Raw genomic sequence first — 18,010 nt, 5'->3', positions numbered from 1 at the left:
TTCGTCTTTCGCTTTTTAAACAGTTGTGCACACAAACCTGCCCTGCACATTATTATTTAATAAATATGTTTTGTACTTGTCTGTTTATCTAATGACAATGGTGATTGGCAGGTAAATCGATTAAAGAGGAAATCACCAAGACGATATAGTTCGAGGCAGACTTCACCGCTAACTTAAAACAACATAATAAATATTTATTACAATTTTATAATTGAAACCATAAACGAAGACAGTAGGTGATCAAGGTATAATTTAACAACGTTTAATTGAGTCGACTGTAATGAAAATGGCGTCCATAAGTATTAAAAAATAAGATAAATCAGGTTGAACAATCTATAGCAACTGCTTTATTTAGAATGCACTCTATATAGCACTAAGTGTTAAAATAAATAAGCATGAATCATAAATTAAAAACGGACACACATTCAAAACATACTTTGAAAGGGATCCCAAATATGCAAATGTAAACATGTCTGGGATAATGAGCATAGAGTAGAATGGAAAGATGTATCAATAGTCATAAAAGAAACATACAGCAATAAGAAGAAAATCAAAGAAGTAGTTCTCATCTTACTAAATGAAAAAACATGTGTAGCAAACTCATCACTAGAATGAAGCAGACTCTGGTTACCAATATTGAAAGAAGTCAACAATAAGAATATACCAACATTAATTAGTTAATATGTCAGAGACACATCATCTATAATTAACTTCGTAAGCACATAAAGATCAGAATTTGATATCAATTAGCACAACATGACCTGTCAGAATTTCATCCAAAATATGGCTGTTTACCTACAAGTTTGAAGCCAAGTGAGTCACTTGTCAAATTGGTTTACAGGTTAAACCAACAATTTCTTAATATTTATGAATTTTTTGTAGATTGGAAATCGAAACATCAAAACAAATGTAAAATGTAATTCTTATCATAGTCAATTGTGGTTTAATCCCATCATATCCCATTTCACAGCCAATTGTGGTACAAAAGCTTGTACTGTTAGCGTTACAATGCTGTAAGTCCATCAGTTGAGCATTAGTTATTTTTTATTTGAGTTTGAATGCAGTTTTTATTCCTGAACGCAATAGTGGCCGTGATTATATTTGTATTCAAGTAATAAAGTGCTTGCATATTTTAATTACATTTTGCAATAGTTAATAACCGATCAAAATTGATCAACTTGATGTTAACTTTCAGGTTAAGTTTTCTGCACAATTAGGCCTACCGTAAAATGGGGCAAATAGGAACAAAACTTCACTAAATAATAACAATAACTTCTTCCCAAACATATATATTATTTTCGTTGGGCTATTTAAGTTTTGCAGGTTGGCTAATGTGATATGGCTTCGGGAAATTTAGGTTCGTGTTGTTGGCGTCACTGGTTCCTATGTTTTCATCGTGCAAAGTTATTAATTTTGAGGTTATTTCTCATCATAAAAACTTTCTCGGTAAGTACAAAATCTCTGTCAAAATAGATTTACGAGTACTCTTTTTTTTATGTATTCTAACCTTTACAACAATCTAACATGATTTTATTTTGATTTATATGTTAACGTTTTTTGTTAAAACAAGTTTTATTGTTCACGTCATGAATTTGGGATATGTGGGGTGAATAGGAACATAATATTTAGCGTGTTCCCATTCACCCCACACATTAGAAATTACTTTTGTTTATCTAATACCTCCATAGAGTAAGATTTGTTTTTGTCAGTGGCTGCTCAATTTACTTTTTTATTGTAATGAGTGTTTTATTACAGGTTTTCGCAGATATGCCGCGAAATTATCAAGCTGTGAGAAGTGTGAAGAAAAGATGCTACACCCGACAAAACCTACAAGAAGCCCTAAATAAAATAAAAGAAGGTATTAGTTACAGACAGTGTTTCCTTAAGTATAATATACCTACTACGGTCTTACATAGATATAGAAAAAATGTTAATACACAGCAAAAAGGAGGTCAGACCTCTCTTGATGCAGATGAAGAGTTAGTTCTCGTTGACAGACTAGCAGTTTGAGCTGACTGGGAATACGAAATAGATTCTCTCACCTTACGGTTAATCGTACGAGAATATTTGGAGCGCCATTTAAAATTCTATTCTAGCATTAAGAAAAGGGTAACTATTTACAGTGATAAATGCACCGAGCAAAACCGGAATATCAAAATGACATTGGCGTTTGAGATTTATCCAAAGCAATGAAACTGGCATTAGATTATTGACTAGAAGTTTCTTTTATCTGACCATTCATGCTTGACCAATGACTCAGATTTTGAATCTGTAGAATAAGCAGTTAAGGGCAAAACAACATATATCAAGTTCTGTCCACTTCTCGGCACAAAAAATTGTTGTCTCTGAAATGAACGCTAGTTAAATATTTTCGAAATCCTTTAGAAAAAACCAGAAGGAAAAAAGACATAAACAAAAACCTTAATTGGTTGAAAATGCAGTGAATAAGAGTAAAGAAAGGTTATCCTTTTGAAATAAAATATAAAGAAACTTTACAAGATTTTGTTCTTGGACAAAGCTTCAAACAAAAAGAAAAGTAGGCCAATTCTAACATTGGATAATATACATACGGGAAAGTTGTACACTGGCAAGAGACCAGTGAGTATTTTGAAAAGCAAAATATATTGGATCTTTGGCTTTTACACCACCTGTACATCATAGCGTTTTCAACAACTTTAAATAACAGATAAAGAAAATGATGCAGACATTGGATTATGGGGACAGTATTTAAGATGATTTTTGCTTGATTTAGATAGAATATGGAAAATGGACAAAATTAGTTTGATTGTTTCTTCACTACTTTTGTAGCTTCACTAACTTTACTAACATTTTAAATTCTTTTTCAAACTCACTTCATTTATCAACAAACATTTGTGTTTTACATACTTCAAAGAAAAAGTACACAGATAAAAAATTGAAATGTTATGCCTGTACTTTTTATAGCTGTATTTACAAATCCCTCTATATTTCAAAACACTGACACGCCACCTTCATTTTAACCGGCTCAATTATTGATATGTATTTGACCATTGACAACTTTACTGCAGTGAATTAGTTGCAGACCATTTCCCATTTCAGTAGTAACAACTGAAACGATGCGAGGTCACGTCTACGTTCGCTCCCACATCCACTTTGATAATGTGTATCTCCGTTACAGACGAAACATTAGGAACACACAATTCCAGACCACGACGTATACAAAACACGCCAGATAAAAAAATTCAATTAGAACTTATTTTTGATGAAAAAATAAAATATCCACACACAATTGTGTTATATACAGATAATATTGTTACGAATTCGCTAGATAATAAATTAAAATATCTCACAAGAAAATTAGTTTTAATTCCTAATTTTTACCAGTACCTAAACTGGTAATCAATCACTTAAATTCACTGGTAATAGATGATACTGGTAATAAAACACAAATGTAGTCATATCGGTAAAATGAAAGTAATTTATCGGATAATCATTCTTATATCTTAAACATCTTGCATGTTACTTTTGACTTGGTATTTACCTTCAATTCAACACGTCTTGGATAAGGAAATTATGGCGTAAGTAAGATATTAAATAACAGCATAGCTCCACTCTAGGAGTATCATAACAAAACTGTATGCTGTATAATCTTTCTTATATAAGTGTCTCCCTATCCAAAAATCTAATATATATATATATATATATATATATACATATATATATATATATATATATATATATATATATATATATATATATATATATATATATATATATAAGTATTTATTTAAGAAATGTCTGTCCATGAGTTTTTACAATACATTGAATCACATACACCACAGAAAAATTTTAAATAAAATAAAGAACTTATTAACTGCCAGGATAAAAATGTCAAGTGCCATTAACAATAATGTTAGTAGCTGCCTTTAGAGTTAGAAGAATGTTGTTCCAGTAAAAAACATTTATTCAGAAGTGCACGTGTGGTGCAGTGGCACAGCATAGTCACTAAACACTACTTTCAATAAAAAGCAGTCAATAGATAGATAATAAAGCAATAAAAAACACTTTAAAAAATTTATATAATAGATTTTTAAACAGCCAGAAAAGCTGATTGTAAAAAATTTAAAAAAATCGACAAAAATTAGTAAAAATATTATTAAAAAAAGTAAAATAAAGTTAAAAAAGTAACCAAAATAGGTAGACAAGAAAAGTTTGTAAAAAGTTAACCCCTGGCATAAAATATTAGGTAAAACGGTAAAAAAACTGTCAAAAGTGGACAAAAAAATTAATAATTGTAGTCAGAACGAGACAGTCAAGTTTGTAAATAATGTAAAAAAATTTATTCGACCAAGAAGTCAAATTTAAAAAAAAATTAAATTTAAAAAGGGAAATGTTAAAAATTTCATATTTCTACTGCAGCGTGTAACAATTCATTTAGCTGTGTTCACTTTGCATATAGCCAAGCTGAATGTCATAATAACACAGGTATTAAATATCTAATAATACTCTCTGTATAAAACATGAACAGACGTTTCTTATTCCAAAATCTATGAATCTACCTCCTATAATTGTCAACTTCACAACACTGTGTTTAAATTAAACGTTCAGGTAACATTTATTGGATTGTTCACACGTACGCCTCAACATGCCTGCCTTGCAACCTTCTGAAAAACACTTTCCAGCTATGTACAGTTTTTCCCGACCAAATCCAAACACTCGAAGTGATTCCTACTATCATTGTCATCAAATACTTGATCATGAAGACCTCGAACCTAGGATGGACTTTTTCGGTTAAGTTCTTCGGACAAGGAATGGCGTATTTCTGGATCTCGCACATATCTTGGTTCCATGTCTAAAATATGAAATAAAAATATTAGATCCTAAAAGATTCTAATCGTAGAAGATATTAGGAAAATGGAAATCAAATTTGTAAACATTATAAAAGCTAAAACGAAGATACACGAGTGATTTTTAACCTATATGAGATGAAATATATGAGATGAAATATAAACTAATAACAGTATATATCAACGTAAAATTGACAAACAACTTTTCAATTTAAAATTTTAGGAGATAAGGAGCAGAAATATTAGAAAACTCTATCCCAGACATTTTAAAAATGATATAGGAAGTAACATGAAATGAAATAAAATACATTAAAACAACTGTTCAGGGAATATACTAGCTAGAAATAGTATAACATGTGGGCAAATATATATTCTAAAGGAAAATAAAGCATATAGAAAAGTTAATAATAAGGCTTAATACTCTTAATCACTTAACACAATAGCCTAGACAAACATTAAAATACCAAAAGAAAAAGGATATACACAATATCAGAATTCACCATAGATGTAATAATAAACTAGATTTAGAACCGAAGGACAATAAGTGAAGCCGATTTTTTAAAATTTTATTAATTGTTGTTTAATTTAATACGATCTAAAAATGTCTACACTATTTACTATTAAATTAATATTAATTGAAAGATAAGAAATATGGTAGCAACATGATGGAACAGCATGTTATGCTAAAATAAGTGTTTAAAATTTTGTCCTACACACTTTTAGGGTGATAGTCTCAGAGGTCTCCAGACTTTACCCCTCTGGACTCGTCTTTTTGTGGTATTTAAAATAAAAGGTTTACCTTAAGAGGCTATTTTAAAATGTTGACCATCTTGAGAGATTAAAAAAAGAAGAATATGGGGCTATTACACCGGATGTCAGTAGAAATGTCATTAATGAATTTAATCGAAGGACAATAGAAAGGAACGGTTATGTTGAAGTTAAGGTTACGTTGAAAATGATATTAGTTATATTATTCACGCTCCCTGAGTGGTATAGGGTATCCAAGAGGATGATTGAACAGCTGTAGTAAGCATATCATATTGATGGTATAGAGTATCTAAGAGGATGATTGAACAGCTGTAGTAAGCATATCATATTGATGGTTAAAGGCCTTATTTTCTTAGATCGTTCATATTGTATTCATAAATCTTCGAAAAACATATGATAGAGTACTCGAACAGGTTATGCAATAAGTACTATATAAGATATATGATTTAGATTCTTCTTCTTCTCTTCATCTATATTTGTGATTTTCGCTGTCCATGGTATTTTTAGGATACGGCGATAGAGCCACATTTCGAAAGCTTCTAATCTATTTATATTCCTCGTTTTGAGTGTCCAGCCCTCTACGCCATATAGCAGCACCACACGTAGCACTTAGTAAACCTTAGTCTCAGTTGAAGATCGAACTCTGAACTTCTTGAATTTTACGAAAGCTTGTCGAGCTTACTCAATGCGACATTTTACTTCCCTGTCCGATGCCCAGTCTTCAAAAAGCCACGATCCCAGGTATTTAAATTTACTCACTCTTTCAATGGACTTAGTATTCAGTGTTATGGTGGAGTTTTCAAGTGCATCCAAGTTTCTGGAGATGATCATAAATTTGGTTTTTTTGGTATTAATCTCTAATCCCATTCGCTTACTGTGTTCTCCGATTATAGTGACAAGTTGTTGAAGATCGACTATGTTGTCACAAATTAAGACACCATCATCAGCATATCGTATGTTGTTGATCAGTACTCCATTCACTTTGATTCCCATCTTTGCATCCTCCAGAGACTCTTGAAATATGGCTTCCGAATAAATGTTAAATAAAAGAGGGGAAAGCACACATCCCTGTCGAACGCCCCTTCTTATATGTATGGGTTTGGATATAGAATTGTCTATTTTTAACTGTGCCGTTTGATGCCAGTACAAGTTTTCAATGCATCTTATGTCTTTTTGGTCTATATCAACTTTCTTGAGGATCTGCATTAACTTGTGGTGTTGGACACGATCAAACGCTTTTTGGTAATCTAAAAAGCATAGGAACACATCCTTCTTCTGATCGTAACAATTTTGGACCAGCACCTGTGTTGCTACTATTGCTTCTCGTGTTCCTAAACCTTGCCTAAACCCGAACTGGGAGTCACTGATGTCCCATTCACATTTTTTGTATACTCTTTGATGTAGTATTTTTAAGAATATCTTTAAAGTGTGACTCATCAGGCTAATGAGTCTGTGATCCTCACATCTTTTTGCATTGACTTTCTTGGGCAGGGGAATAAAGGTAGAGCGTAACCACTGTTGAGGATAGCAGCCAGTTTCATAAATTAAGTTAAATATTTTGTGTAGTGCTGAAATTCCCCTTTCATCCAGTAATTTGAGTATTTCTGACGGGATTTCATCTGGTCCAGGTGCCTTATTGTTTTTTGAATTGAATATTGCCTTTTCTATCTCCTCTTTGGTGATTGAAGGGCCAGTCAGCTGGTCGTCTGTATAAACTTCACTCATGGGTCTTTCGTCATGGAAGAGCTCCTGGATATAATTTTCCCATATATCAATTTTTTCCTTTTCACCCAGCACTATCTGGTTATCCTGATTAACTATGGTGGTTGGTCTTCGTTTTCTGTATATTCCAGCAGTCTCCTTAAGCTTTTTATGTAAATTACGGTCGTCGTGCTGTCGTTGTAAATGATTTAGATTAAGGACAAGGATTATGATAAATTTTCAAAAAGTATTACTTGTAAGGTTGTACTTACCAGCATCCAATCGTCGTAATACGTGTGTTCATATATCAAACAAGAAATAACTATCAAAGCTGGAAGAGTATATAGAACGGAGAAAATTCCTATCCTTATCATTAATTTCTCTAATTTGTCAGTTTTTGTGCCATCATGTTTCATTACTGTGCGTATCCTGAACAAGGAAACGAACCCTGAAGTGAGGAAGATTGTGCCGATGACCAGATACACGATAAGGGGTATCAGAACGAATACTCTCATTGCGTCTATATTCCAAATTCCTACGTAGCAGACTCCGCTAAGAACGTCACCTGAAACAAAAAATATCTTTAGCAATTCCGAAAAATATTCGTTTAAAATGTATGTTATTACAATACTCTACATCTATATACAACTAGAATTTAGAAAGTTACAGCTAGTTTGAAATACAGATTTAAGAAGAATATTTTATATTTCTTCTTCTTGGGCTCTTCCCATTATGAGTTCGCCTTTTTCGTCCTCCACTCTATTTTCCCAGTCATCTTCTCTGAAGTCCCTGTCTATCACTATTTTATAGAATAGAGACGGTTAATGTAGTATGAATGAACTGATCCGATAGGCACAAGAATCCAAAGGGATAATTTACAATGTGTTAAAATATATACAAACAATGTTTCCTGAAGATAATCCATCTTTAATATTACACAACGTGTGAGCGAAGCTACGTGAGCACAGTAGAAAGATAATTCAAGAAGCGAATATGTTAACAAACGTAAATTCAAATAATTCACAAGAATTTTCAGCAACAACACCTGCTAAGCGGAAAGTAACTGTGACAGACTTACGAGAAACAGATTATTAGAAATATAATTTACCATTTTCATGAGACTAATGGCTAGGGTCGGTTAGTGTATTATTGAAGCTTTTGCATAAAAGACATGAAAAGGTGTCCGAGTGAACTGGAAGTGTCAGTTTTCTCTACAGTATTGTACAAGATTTGGGATTTAAATGGAACAAAACGAAAGGTAATTGACGTTTATTAAATGAACGTAATGAGATTCGTGCTCTACGTTGTTGAAACCTATGTACCTACATGAAGAATATACTGCGAACAGCTGGTCAGACGAGAGTGGTAAAAGATTGTTCAAAAAAAATTCAAAAGTAAGTTAGCTGGTTATAATGCATGGCGGTGGGCAAATGGTTTTCATACCGAATGCCCTTTTGATTTTTACCTCATGTATTTTTCTCTTCTTCACGTGGCATATCAGAGTTATCCGACGTTGGCGATTACCATTACGAAGGAATAATTGTCCTGTATTTGATATCTCACCATATACCATTATGTGTTTTTTGTTATGCCAAAATTTTTAAGTGCATTTTCAGGTGGATCGGTTTTTACTCCAATTTTGGCATTCAAATCGCCACAGATTATCGTGAAATTTTCGTGGTCTTCTGTAACAAGTCATCATAAAACTGTTTGTTCTCTTTCTTCCTCGGTTTGACCCAATGTTTTAGTGCATAAACTTGAATAACCTTTGTGAAGTAACAGGTGTTTAGTTGTAATATTTTATAAAAGTATAACTCTTGTGAAGTCGTGAGATGATAGAAAATGTGACCGAATATTAAAGTGATTCGGCTTTCTTCTTTCTTCTAACTATCTCCAACTGATCTTATTCAGTTCACTTTCCATTTCGACAAATTTTGTTTCTGATATCAAACGATTACAAAGGTCACTATTTCATTTAATACCGTTGGTGATTATTTGCCACCTATCGTTATTCCACCTTTAAACCTTTGCAAGACTTCACTTATTCTCATAATATATCCTTAATATATATTAAATAGATGAGTGATACAATACAGCCCTATCTTATACCAGATAGTGATCTATATGGTATGGAAAGAACGTTGTTGACCTTTACTTTTCCGAAACTGTTTTCACATAGATTTTTAAGTAGCATAATTAGATATTTTGGAGCTCCCAAAAACCAACCGTGCCCTTCTCCATTTCATGTAATCGAATCAAACAGTTCCTATAGGTTGACCAAAATAATGATCTTCAAGAAAATGGTATATAAAGAAGAGAAACCACTAGGTACTTCAAACTTAAATCAGAAAGTATACAAAAATATAAAAATACATTAATATAGTAATATAATATTGACTTCTTTATTGAGTGCTAAATACTCCACTGGCTTGAGTAATTAAAACACCTTCATTAAAAATAAAGATCTTAATGGAATAATCATTTATAAGACTCTCAACAAATACCGTTAAATGACTCCCTTACTTGTATGGTGTATCATGAACCCAGTACCGTCTCAGACGACAAGAAAAACTAATTACTGCTATAGAATTATAATTTGTTAATTAAATAGATAATTTTCTTTTGTAGCTTTCAGATTCCGTTATAGGAGTCTGTATAAGGCGAATATTTAAAAACGGTTTAATTGATTCTTTTTATAGTTTATGACACATCCTTGGCTCATTTTTCCAACTCCCGTAACTTTCAGGTCGTAATAAGTTTTTGTGGGTACATAAGTTCTGGTTAGTTTAGTTTAATTACGGATAACTTTAATTATAGGCTGGTAAATTGGATTTTCCATTTATAGTTAGTCTCTAAGGATCTGTACACTATACAATATACGTTTTGTCTGCGATACACTGTCCTTCTAACTAGCTGGAAATGTACAGGATATGCATTAACAATTTAAAGACAACCTTCATTTTTAATTTTGGTCTGCTTTGTATTACTTTATAAAATAATGATTTAATTAGGACAAAGTTCAAATATTGTTGAAACGTTCATATGTATTTTATCTTTCTATCTTAATACTTATTTATTTTCTTTTAAAAATTAGCTATCATGATCAAATCAAATAAAAAGCATTATTTCCATCTACTGAATTAAATATGTTACATTCTCCTAAATTTTTCCTCGATCATTTGATTTAGGAATCTTTCAGAACAATTTTGGATATCTCAAATGTTCTTATTTTATTAATATTGATTGATTTATTTTATTCTTTATTTTATAGATCATATGATATTGATTGATCCTAATAAAGCATATGATAGAATATCTCAAGAAGATTTATGGTGGGCAAAACCATACAATAGAGAGAAAAATTAAATAACGGCGGAATCTAGAATCTCTACATAACCCAGAGGTTAAAAAGAAATATAAACGAGGAACCAATGAAAACAAAGAAGACATGTAGCAAAAGAGATTTACAAAAGAAAGAGAAATATATGGATCAAGAAAAAAGCAAAAGAAATAAAAAGATAAAAATCTATTAAAAAAATAAGAATCGGATATAAAACGTCAATGGGTGGAGCAGGAGAAATGAAGAACAAGAAGGGGATAACATAATATAAACCAGGACATAGAAAATAAATATAAAAGGAATACTTTTACTTAATGCTAAAAAAGGACAAAAAATGACGAAGAAAGCAGCAAAAGCAAAGAGAAGTAAGAGGCAGAAGAGAAAAAAGTGACAAAAGAATAAAAAATGATAAAATGCGGGAGAAGAAAATGTTGTATAAGAACTGATAAACTATGGAGGAGAAAAAATAAATATACAAGTACACGAACCGATAGAACAAATATGGATACTAAACAGAATGACTAAAGAACCAAAACAATGGAAACATAACCATTACCTACAAAGGAAATAAAGGAAATAAATAACTAAGAATATAATAGAAACATCTATGTAGTATTATTGAGTTTGAAAACACCTTTGATACGATCAAGAGAGACAAGATGTTGGCAGTGTGAAAGGAATTATAGATATAAAAAAACTAAGGACCAACGCAACTAACAAACTGGAAACCGAAGCCAAGAAAGATGAATAAACGAATAAACGAAAAGAAGAGAAAATATATGAAAGTAAACAACAACAAAGGAACAAAGAGGAGTACCTGAAAACCGACAACTTGAAATTTAAAAAAGTAACGATATTCAACTGCCTTGGAGTGACCTAACATCTGGAAAAGAAGGCAATCAAGAAAGAATTGTAAAGGGAAACCAAGCTTTAAACCTTTGCGTCCAAGTGGTTCCAGTAAAGTACCACAATTATTTTAATGGACAGTGGAAGTGTGACGTCACAACTGTCAATTACTTTCCAAACAAAAGTTGAAATGCCCAATCTCAAGACTTTTTAAATTCTATAAAGTTAACATTTTGCTTCCTCTGCTGCTTTTTTTTAAGTATAGTGTTTTTTACGATAATACCATCATAATTCAGTGTTCTATTTTTATGAAATATAGTTTAAAAATTTAAATTAAAGACATTCTAACCTTACTTTATTGATACATGCATTTTATTGCTATTTTTATAAAACAACATGCTTTATTATTTACACAACCTTGTAAAATTGTTGTAGTAACTTAGATATTGCAAAAAGCGGAAAGATTCTGTAAAAAAATGAAAAAATAACGAAAAATACAAATTATCCACACTAAACAAGGTTTGTTTGGAAAGTGAAACTGACAGATGTCAATAAAATCTAACGTCATCACTTCCACGGTCCATTTTATATTGTGGCCCCAGTACGCGCCAGCCGGAACCTCATACCTTTGTTCGGTGTTAGAACGTATCCCCTAAGCGTTCGTAGTTAGAATCCAGCATATTCTTGTAAACGTGTTTAACAGAGAGCAGACTGCCAGTTGCCAGACTGTTAATAACTGTTTAGTTGTAGTTGAACACCGTTACTGTTTGTTTATATGATTTATAATAAGGTGCTTTAGTCAAACTTCCTAAATGGCCGGTAAGTTTTGTAAATTTTCTTTTGTAATAATGCTTATAAATAAGGCACAATGATAAAAATTTTAAAAATATTTTTTTCATTTCGAAATATTATATATTTTTCTTGAGGTTCCTTATGGGATTACTAGGACATAACATTATTATTTATTATTATTTTCTTTGGTTTTAGAAAGACTGCATTTTGACGTCGCCAAGCTATCTTCTACCGATGGATATACTTTATTAGATGATCTGCCATCTGATAGTGGATCATAAATATACTTAAGATGAATCATCTGAAGAAGAACTTGACGACGACATAGAATTAATTTTTTTAAAATACGAACAAAGTGATCATGTTGTATGTAATGTTCATTTGGAGAGCGATGCACCTCAAGTAACTTGGATGAAAGTATCATTATATGATCCATCTAAAATTTAAAATTTTATACAACACAGTGATCCAAATTATTCCGATCATATTGGCACACCGCTAGAAATTTTCTTGTGTTTGTTCTCGACGAATTTGTTTGAGAAAATAATTTTTGAAACCAACTGTTACACTACACAGCAATATGGGGATCGTTATATTGCAACAACATATAAAGAACTGAAATGTTCCTTTGGGGTTAATCTTATGATGTGACTAATACGTAAATGGAGTTATAAAGACTATTGGTCTGCAAAATTTGAAATGAGAGATCCGTTCATCTAGTCTTCCAATCTCGTGATCGATTCAGTTGGTTACTGGCAAATTTGCACATAAAAGATAATTCCATTCAACCTAAAGAAATGTGAAGCAGGATTCGATAAACTGTATCAAATACGACCGTTCATAGACACGTCTGAAACATTTCTTAACATTTGCCGTTCCAAAATCAAGCCATTGATGAATCAATGGCAAAATTCAAAGGACTAATAAGATTTCGTCAATAATACATGCCACAAAAGCCGATCAAATGCAGATATAAAATGTGAATACCAGCAGACCAAACAGGATATGTGTCACAGCTTCAAATTTATACCGGAAAGGTTGACGATGAAGTTAAAACTAATCTTGGATCCCGTGTCGTAAAAGATCTTACCCGTTCTCTTGTAGGTAAGCATCATAGAGTATACATGACATACATACATATATGACAATTTGTTTAATGGCGTAGGACTACAGGAAGATTTACTAAATAGTGGTATATATGGTCGTGGAACTGTAAAAATACGAAAAATTTAGCCTAGGGACTTAAAACCCGAGAAATTCATAAACAGAGGCGATACCAACTGACGAATGAGTAAAGAAGGCTGTTGTATTTGCAATGGAAAGATACAAAACTTGTTCGTTTTGTTAGCAACATTCACAATCCTAAAGATTTATGTACAGTAAAAAGAAAGAAAAAAGAAGGGACTTATGTGGATATTACATGCACCCATTTAGTCATGGATTATAATAGATATATGAATTTTTCGGTAAATCTGATCAACACGTGGCAAGCTATAGAATGGAGAGAAAATTTAAAAAATGGTGGCACAGATTATTTTGGCATTTCTTAGATGTTTTGGCATTTCTCTCTCTTAAAGAGTTTAGATTTGCTGTAGCTACTGGATTAGTTTGGGCTAATCCAGAGCTACCACAGAGAGGAAGTAGGAGTTAGCCAGCTCTAAAATGACTGTTGAAGGGCGGCCGAAGAGGATATCCAAGCACCCGAAAGTAAATCAGAGCCTCGCAACAAGACGGTTCTGCGGGAGACCAAGTTATGGGACCGAACTTGGATCCATGAAACCCAACTCGTAAGAATTAGGCTCACTTCACCTCGCCCACGCCCGGACGTTAGACGTGACCCTCTTCCCCGCTAAGTCCGACACGCCTCAATCTTCAGAGCCAATCCTTATCCCGAAGTTACGGATCCCATTTGCCAACTTCCCTTACCTACATGATTCTATCGACTAGAGGCTCTTCACCTTGTAGAACTGCTGCGGATATGGGTACAAAACTGCGCGAGCCTTCACGTGGCCCTCTTTTGGATTTTCAAGGTTCGAGGGGAAAATCCGGACACCGCTGCAACTACGGTGCTCTTCGCGTTCCAAACCACATCTCCCTGCTAGAGGATTCCTTGGAACTCGAACGCATATTCAGAAAAGAAAACTCTGCCCGGATCTCCCGACGGCGTCTCCAAGTCCTGTTTTTACTCCGACGAACTCTCTTGCGAAGGCCCGACTTTTTGACGGTTTCGCTGTCGGGTTCCGGAATAGGAACCAGATTCTCTTTCGCTCGACGGCTGTGAATATAAATAAACCTGTAGTTCCGTATGATAAGACTACACATATGTCACTCCATGCCACAAAGGTTTGATCTGCAAATTTCAGCACAAGAGCAAAACCCCATCGAACTAGATGGCGTTGCTCGACATGTCAAGTAGGTCTTTGCTTAACAGAAAAGTCAAATTGTTTTTTTAAATTCCATCAAAAGTTATTTTTTTTTAATGTATAGTTGCCATTCCCTAGTGGTCCCGTATAAGCATCACCTGTTTTTTTGATTTATATAATATGTACAATATACATATATATAAAATATAATTTGTTATCTTTATTTGCATTAGTTATTCAAAACCAAACCGAAAATATTTAAAAATAATTAAATCCCCCCCAAAGGGTTAAGGGAAAGAAGATTAAAAATAAACTGTAGCTGACGCATGAAATGTTTTGCATTTACTAAATAAAATGAAAAACGGCACTATAAATGCTATGTATTTCTAAAAACATCGAAAAAGAGTTAGGAAACGAAAATATAGTAAGAGTGATTAAATCACAACGCTTGGAATAGATGGGACACATTATGAGACGACCAGCAAACGAGATGACAAAAAAAGTTAAGAGATGGATGTCAATCCAACAAAATAACCAAGGGTGACCGAAAACAAGATGGTCAGATGACATGGAAAACGGCATAAAAATCATCAAACTAAAGCTATGGAAAGACAAATGCAAAAATAGGAAGGAATCGAGACAGATAAAATGAAAGCGAAATTAGTCCGATATTATGTTTTGATGCAACTAATAGTCTTTTTATAGAAACTTTTCGAATAAAATCAATCTACGGATACAAACTATTCATTTCAGTACGTGCTTTCGCCATTTATTAGACTAGACAATCATGACATTGATACGAGTAGTTCATTGATTTGCATTTCACATTGTTATCAATTGTTTAAAGTTTGGATATATCTAGTGTTAAATACTAGGAATATAAACATTTTTACTTCCGATCATTCTTTTACCGACTATTTTTTTATCGATTGTAATTCGACGCCTAAACGAGCATAAAGATGTGAGAAGAAGACGAAGGAATCAATCGGAGAAGATACTTTTACCGTAAAACAATCCTGCATTCCGTCCCTGAATGCATTAATCCTTCAACGCGGCTGTTTAAATTAAGGCAACGTCACGTTTTTCATGAATACGATAAATTAATGGAAGTTTTCGAATCCAGATTACGATCTTGTCTCGCCTATAATTCACCTGATCAGATAATCAACGATAGACGAAGATATCCTCTCCCATCTGACTTCCTTACAGATAGAATTGATTAGAGACGATTTAGAGTACAGAATATCGGTTAATGAGCGCGTTCTTTTTCTCCGTACCTACACGACTTCAGATACTTTATTCTTTAAGTGGTATTATAAAAGATAAAAGCACTAGTGATAAAAATGCCAGACTACAGGAAGTGCTAGATCTATTTATAATTTATAATGAGACAAGACAAACGTAAGTCGTACAAATGGACGTTAGGAATTTTCTGTGTAAAAATATTTTGTAAATTTGGACCTGCATAATTTTATTAAAAGAAATATTGTACTATATTTAATTTAGTATTGGAGGAAACAATAAGACGATTAAATCCTTACAATAATAGAAAACAGGAAATAAGCATATAACTGCTACTCACCTATCCTAAACAACAATTAATAAATAGCTTTAATATACCATTTTTCAAAGTAAAAACGTTGCATGTCACAATTTAAATAAAGTGACGTCACTTATATTTAAAATTTCCAGAACGTCAACCTTAGGGTTCAAATTTTCCTAACACAGCTAATAATACGAAACCCATACGGAACTGCTCGATCTTTTATGACGTCCATGGCGTCAACATGGTATAATAATCAAAAAAATGTAATCACCATTTATTGGGAATTTTAGAATTATATTGATTAATTATTCGATTATTCGATTATTGAATTATTCGAAAGTTACAATATTTCGGTCATGTAATGAGACATCCAGAGAGGTATAACCTTTTACACCTCATAATACACGGTAAGATCGCCGGAAGGAGAGGCACAGGCCGACGAAGAACATCCTGGCTCCGAAATCTCCGGGAATGGTATCAAGAGACCACCGCTAATTTATTTAGAGCCGTCGTAAACAAAGTTATTATTGCCAATATGATCGCCAACATTCGATAATCGGACAGGGTACTGAAAGAAGAAGAAGATTGATTAAATAACCAAAAACATTGGTTATTATTAATATAAATATAAATTTTATAAAATAACTCTTTAAGTCTAATATTCCACAAAATAATAATTTTAATTAAATAGATTAGACAATTGTACGCAACTGATACGGGAATACTTCAAATTTTAATGACTGTTCAAGCGTGTGGCAAAATTGTATAAAGGGTTGCTGCTTTTGTAGAGTAAGAATTTTGTTCATGTTTTGATTTCTTACACAATTTGATCATAATATATTATATATTAATAAATTGTATTTATAAATACATATTAAATTTAGATTAATAGCTTTAAAAACTAATTATTGTTGTGTATTGTGATTGTGCTAAGCCAAAACAACTAAATAGTCTGTAGAAAGCTGATAAGCTTTCATCTAAGAAAGATTATTTTGAACGAGAAATAATGTCGGGACGTTTTTACTATTAATTCTCTAAAGGAGGTAAGTTTAAAATTTAGAATATATAATTTTGTATTAAAATGTTTTCTTATGTATTTTAGTGTGTTGCAGTAGTCTTATAACTGAACTGAATTTACTGTTAATATAACAGTTTGACAAATAGTTGACATTTTAAAAATTCCTCACTTACTAACTATTCTGATGTTTTGGCAACGCTGCGGGGTTCTGATGTCGTAAATCTTGAATGACGTGCAAGCATTTTTACATGAAAAATTCTATATATTATCATTTTACCTTGTTAGAGGTCGCTATTAGAATTTATTGGTGCATTATTTTAGTAAAACGGTCACCTGGATCGTATGTCATCCCGTGCCTTAGTCGGACCAATGAGCACGTCGATTCACATCGTTAAAAGGCGATCAGCCTTTTAACTTCTACACAATTTTCGATTGGTCAATTGACTGACAATGCACATACCCATATGAAAGAAAAATGTATAAAAAGGGTGCATTTTCCAAGCCAAAGCAGTCTAGTTTTGCTCCGGCTCCCATATAGGGTCTCCTGTTCATCCGACTCTTTTGCTTGAACCTTTCTACTACCAAACTGTGTTTTATATATAAAAGCTTGTAGCAGGCCGTTTCAGGCCTATAGCTTAGTAATTCTCTTCTATCTCCTTCTGCCTCTAGCTTCTTTCCTACAATTGTCTGTCTTCTTTTCTTGTAGATCTTCCGCAGCTGCTTCCCTCCATCTTCTCCTTGGTCTGTCTCTTTTCCTCTTATCTTCCGGTGTTCTCCATACTATGTTCTTTACCTCTCTACTGCCCTCCA

The 18,010-nt window shown here is 32.8% G+C and overlaps 1 protein-coding gene across 1 annotated transcript in view; it reads right to left on the bottom strand.

Moving 5' to 3' along the window:
* Positions 1 to 3,719: 3,719 nt before the first annotated feature.
* The window catches only part of fz (frizzled class receptor), a 527,726-nt gene continuing 513,435 nt past the window's right edge, over positions 3,720 to 18,010 (bottom strand). Inside the window, exons 2-3 of the mRNA XM_072522691.1 lie at positions 7,568 to 7,860; positions 3,720 to 4,831 (exon numbers count right to left, since the gene is read on the bottom strand). Of these exons, the coding sequence (XP_072378792.1) occupies positions 4,607 to 4,831; positions 7,568 to 7,860 (518 nt within the window). The 3' untranslated portion in view covers positions 3,720 to 4,606. The remainder of the gene's footprint in view (positions 4,832 to 7,567; positions 7,861 to 18,010) is intronic.

The sequence above is a fragment of the Diabrotica undecimpunctata genome, chromosome 2, assembly GCF_040954645.1.
Source record: "Diabrotica undecimpunctata isolate CICGRU chromosome 2, icDiaUnde3, whole genome shotgun sequence".
Taxonomy (NCBI): domain Eukaryota; kingdom Metazoa; phylum Arthropoda; class Insecta; order Coleoptera; family Chrysomelidae; genus Diabrotica; species Diabrotica undecimpunctata.
Note: the sequence above shows the minus strand (reverse complement) of the source record. Positions and strands in the feature narration are given on the sequence as shown.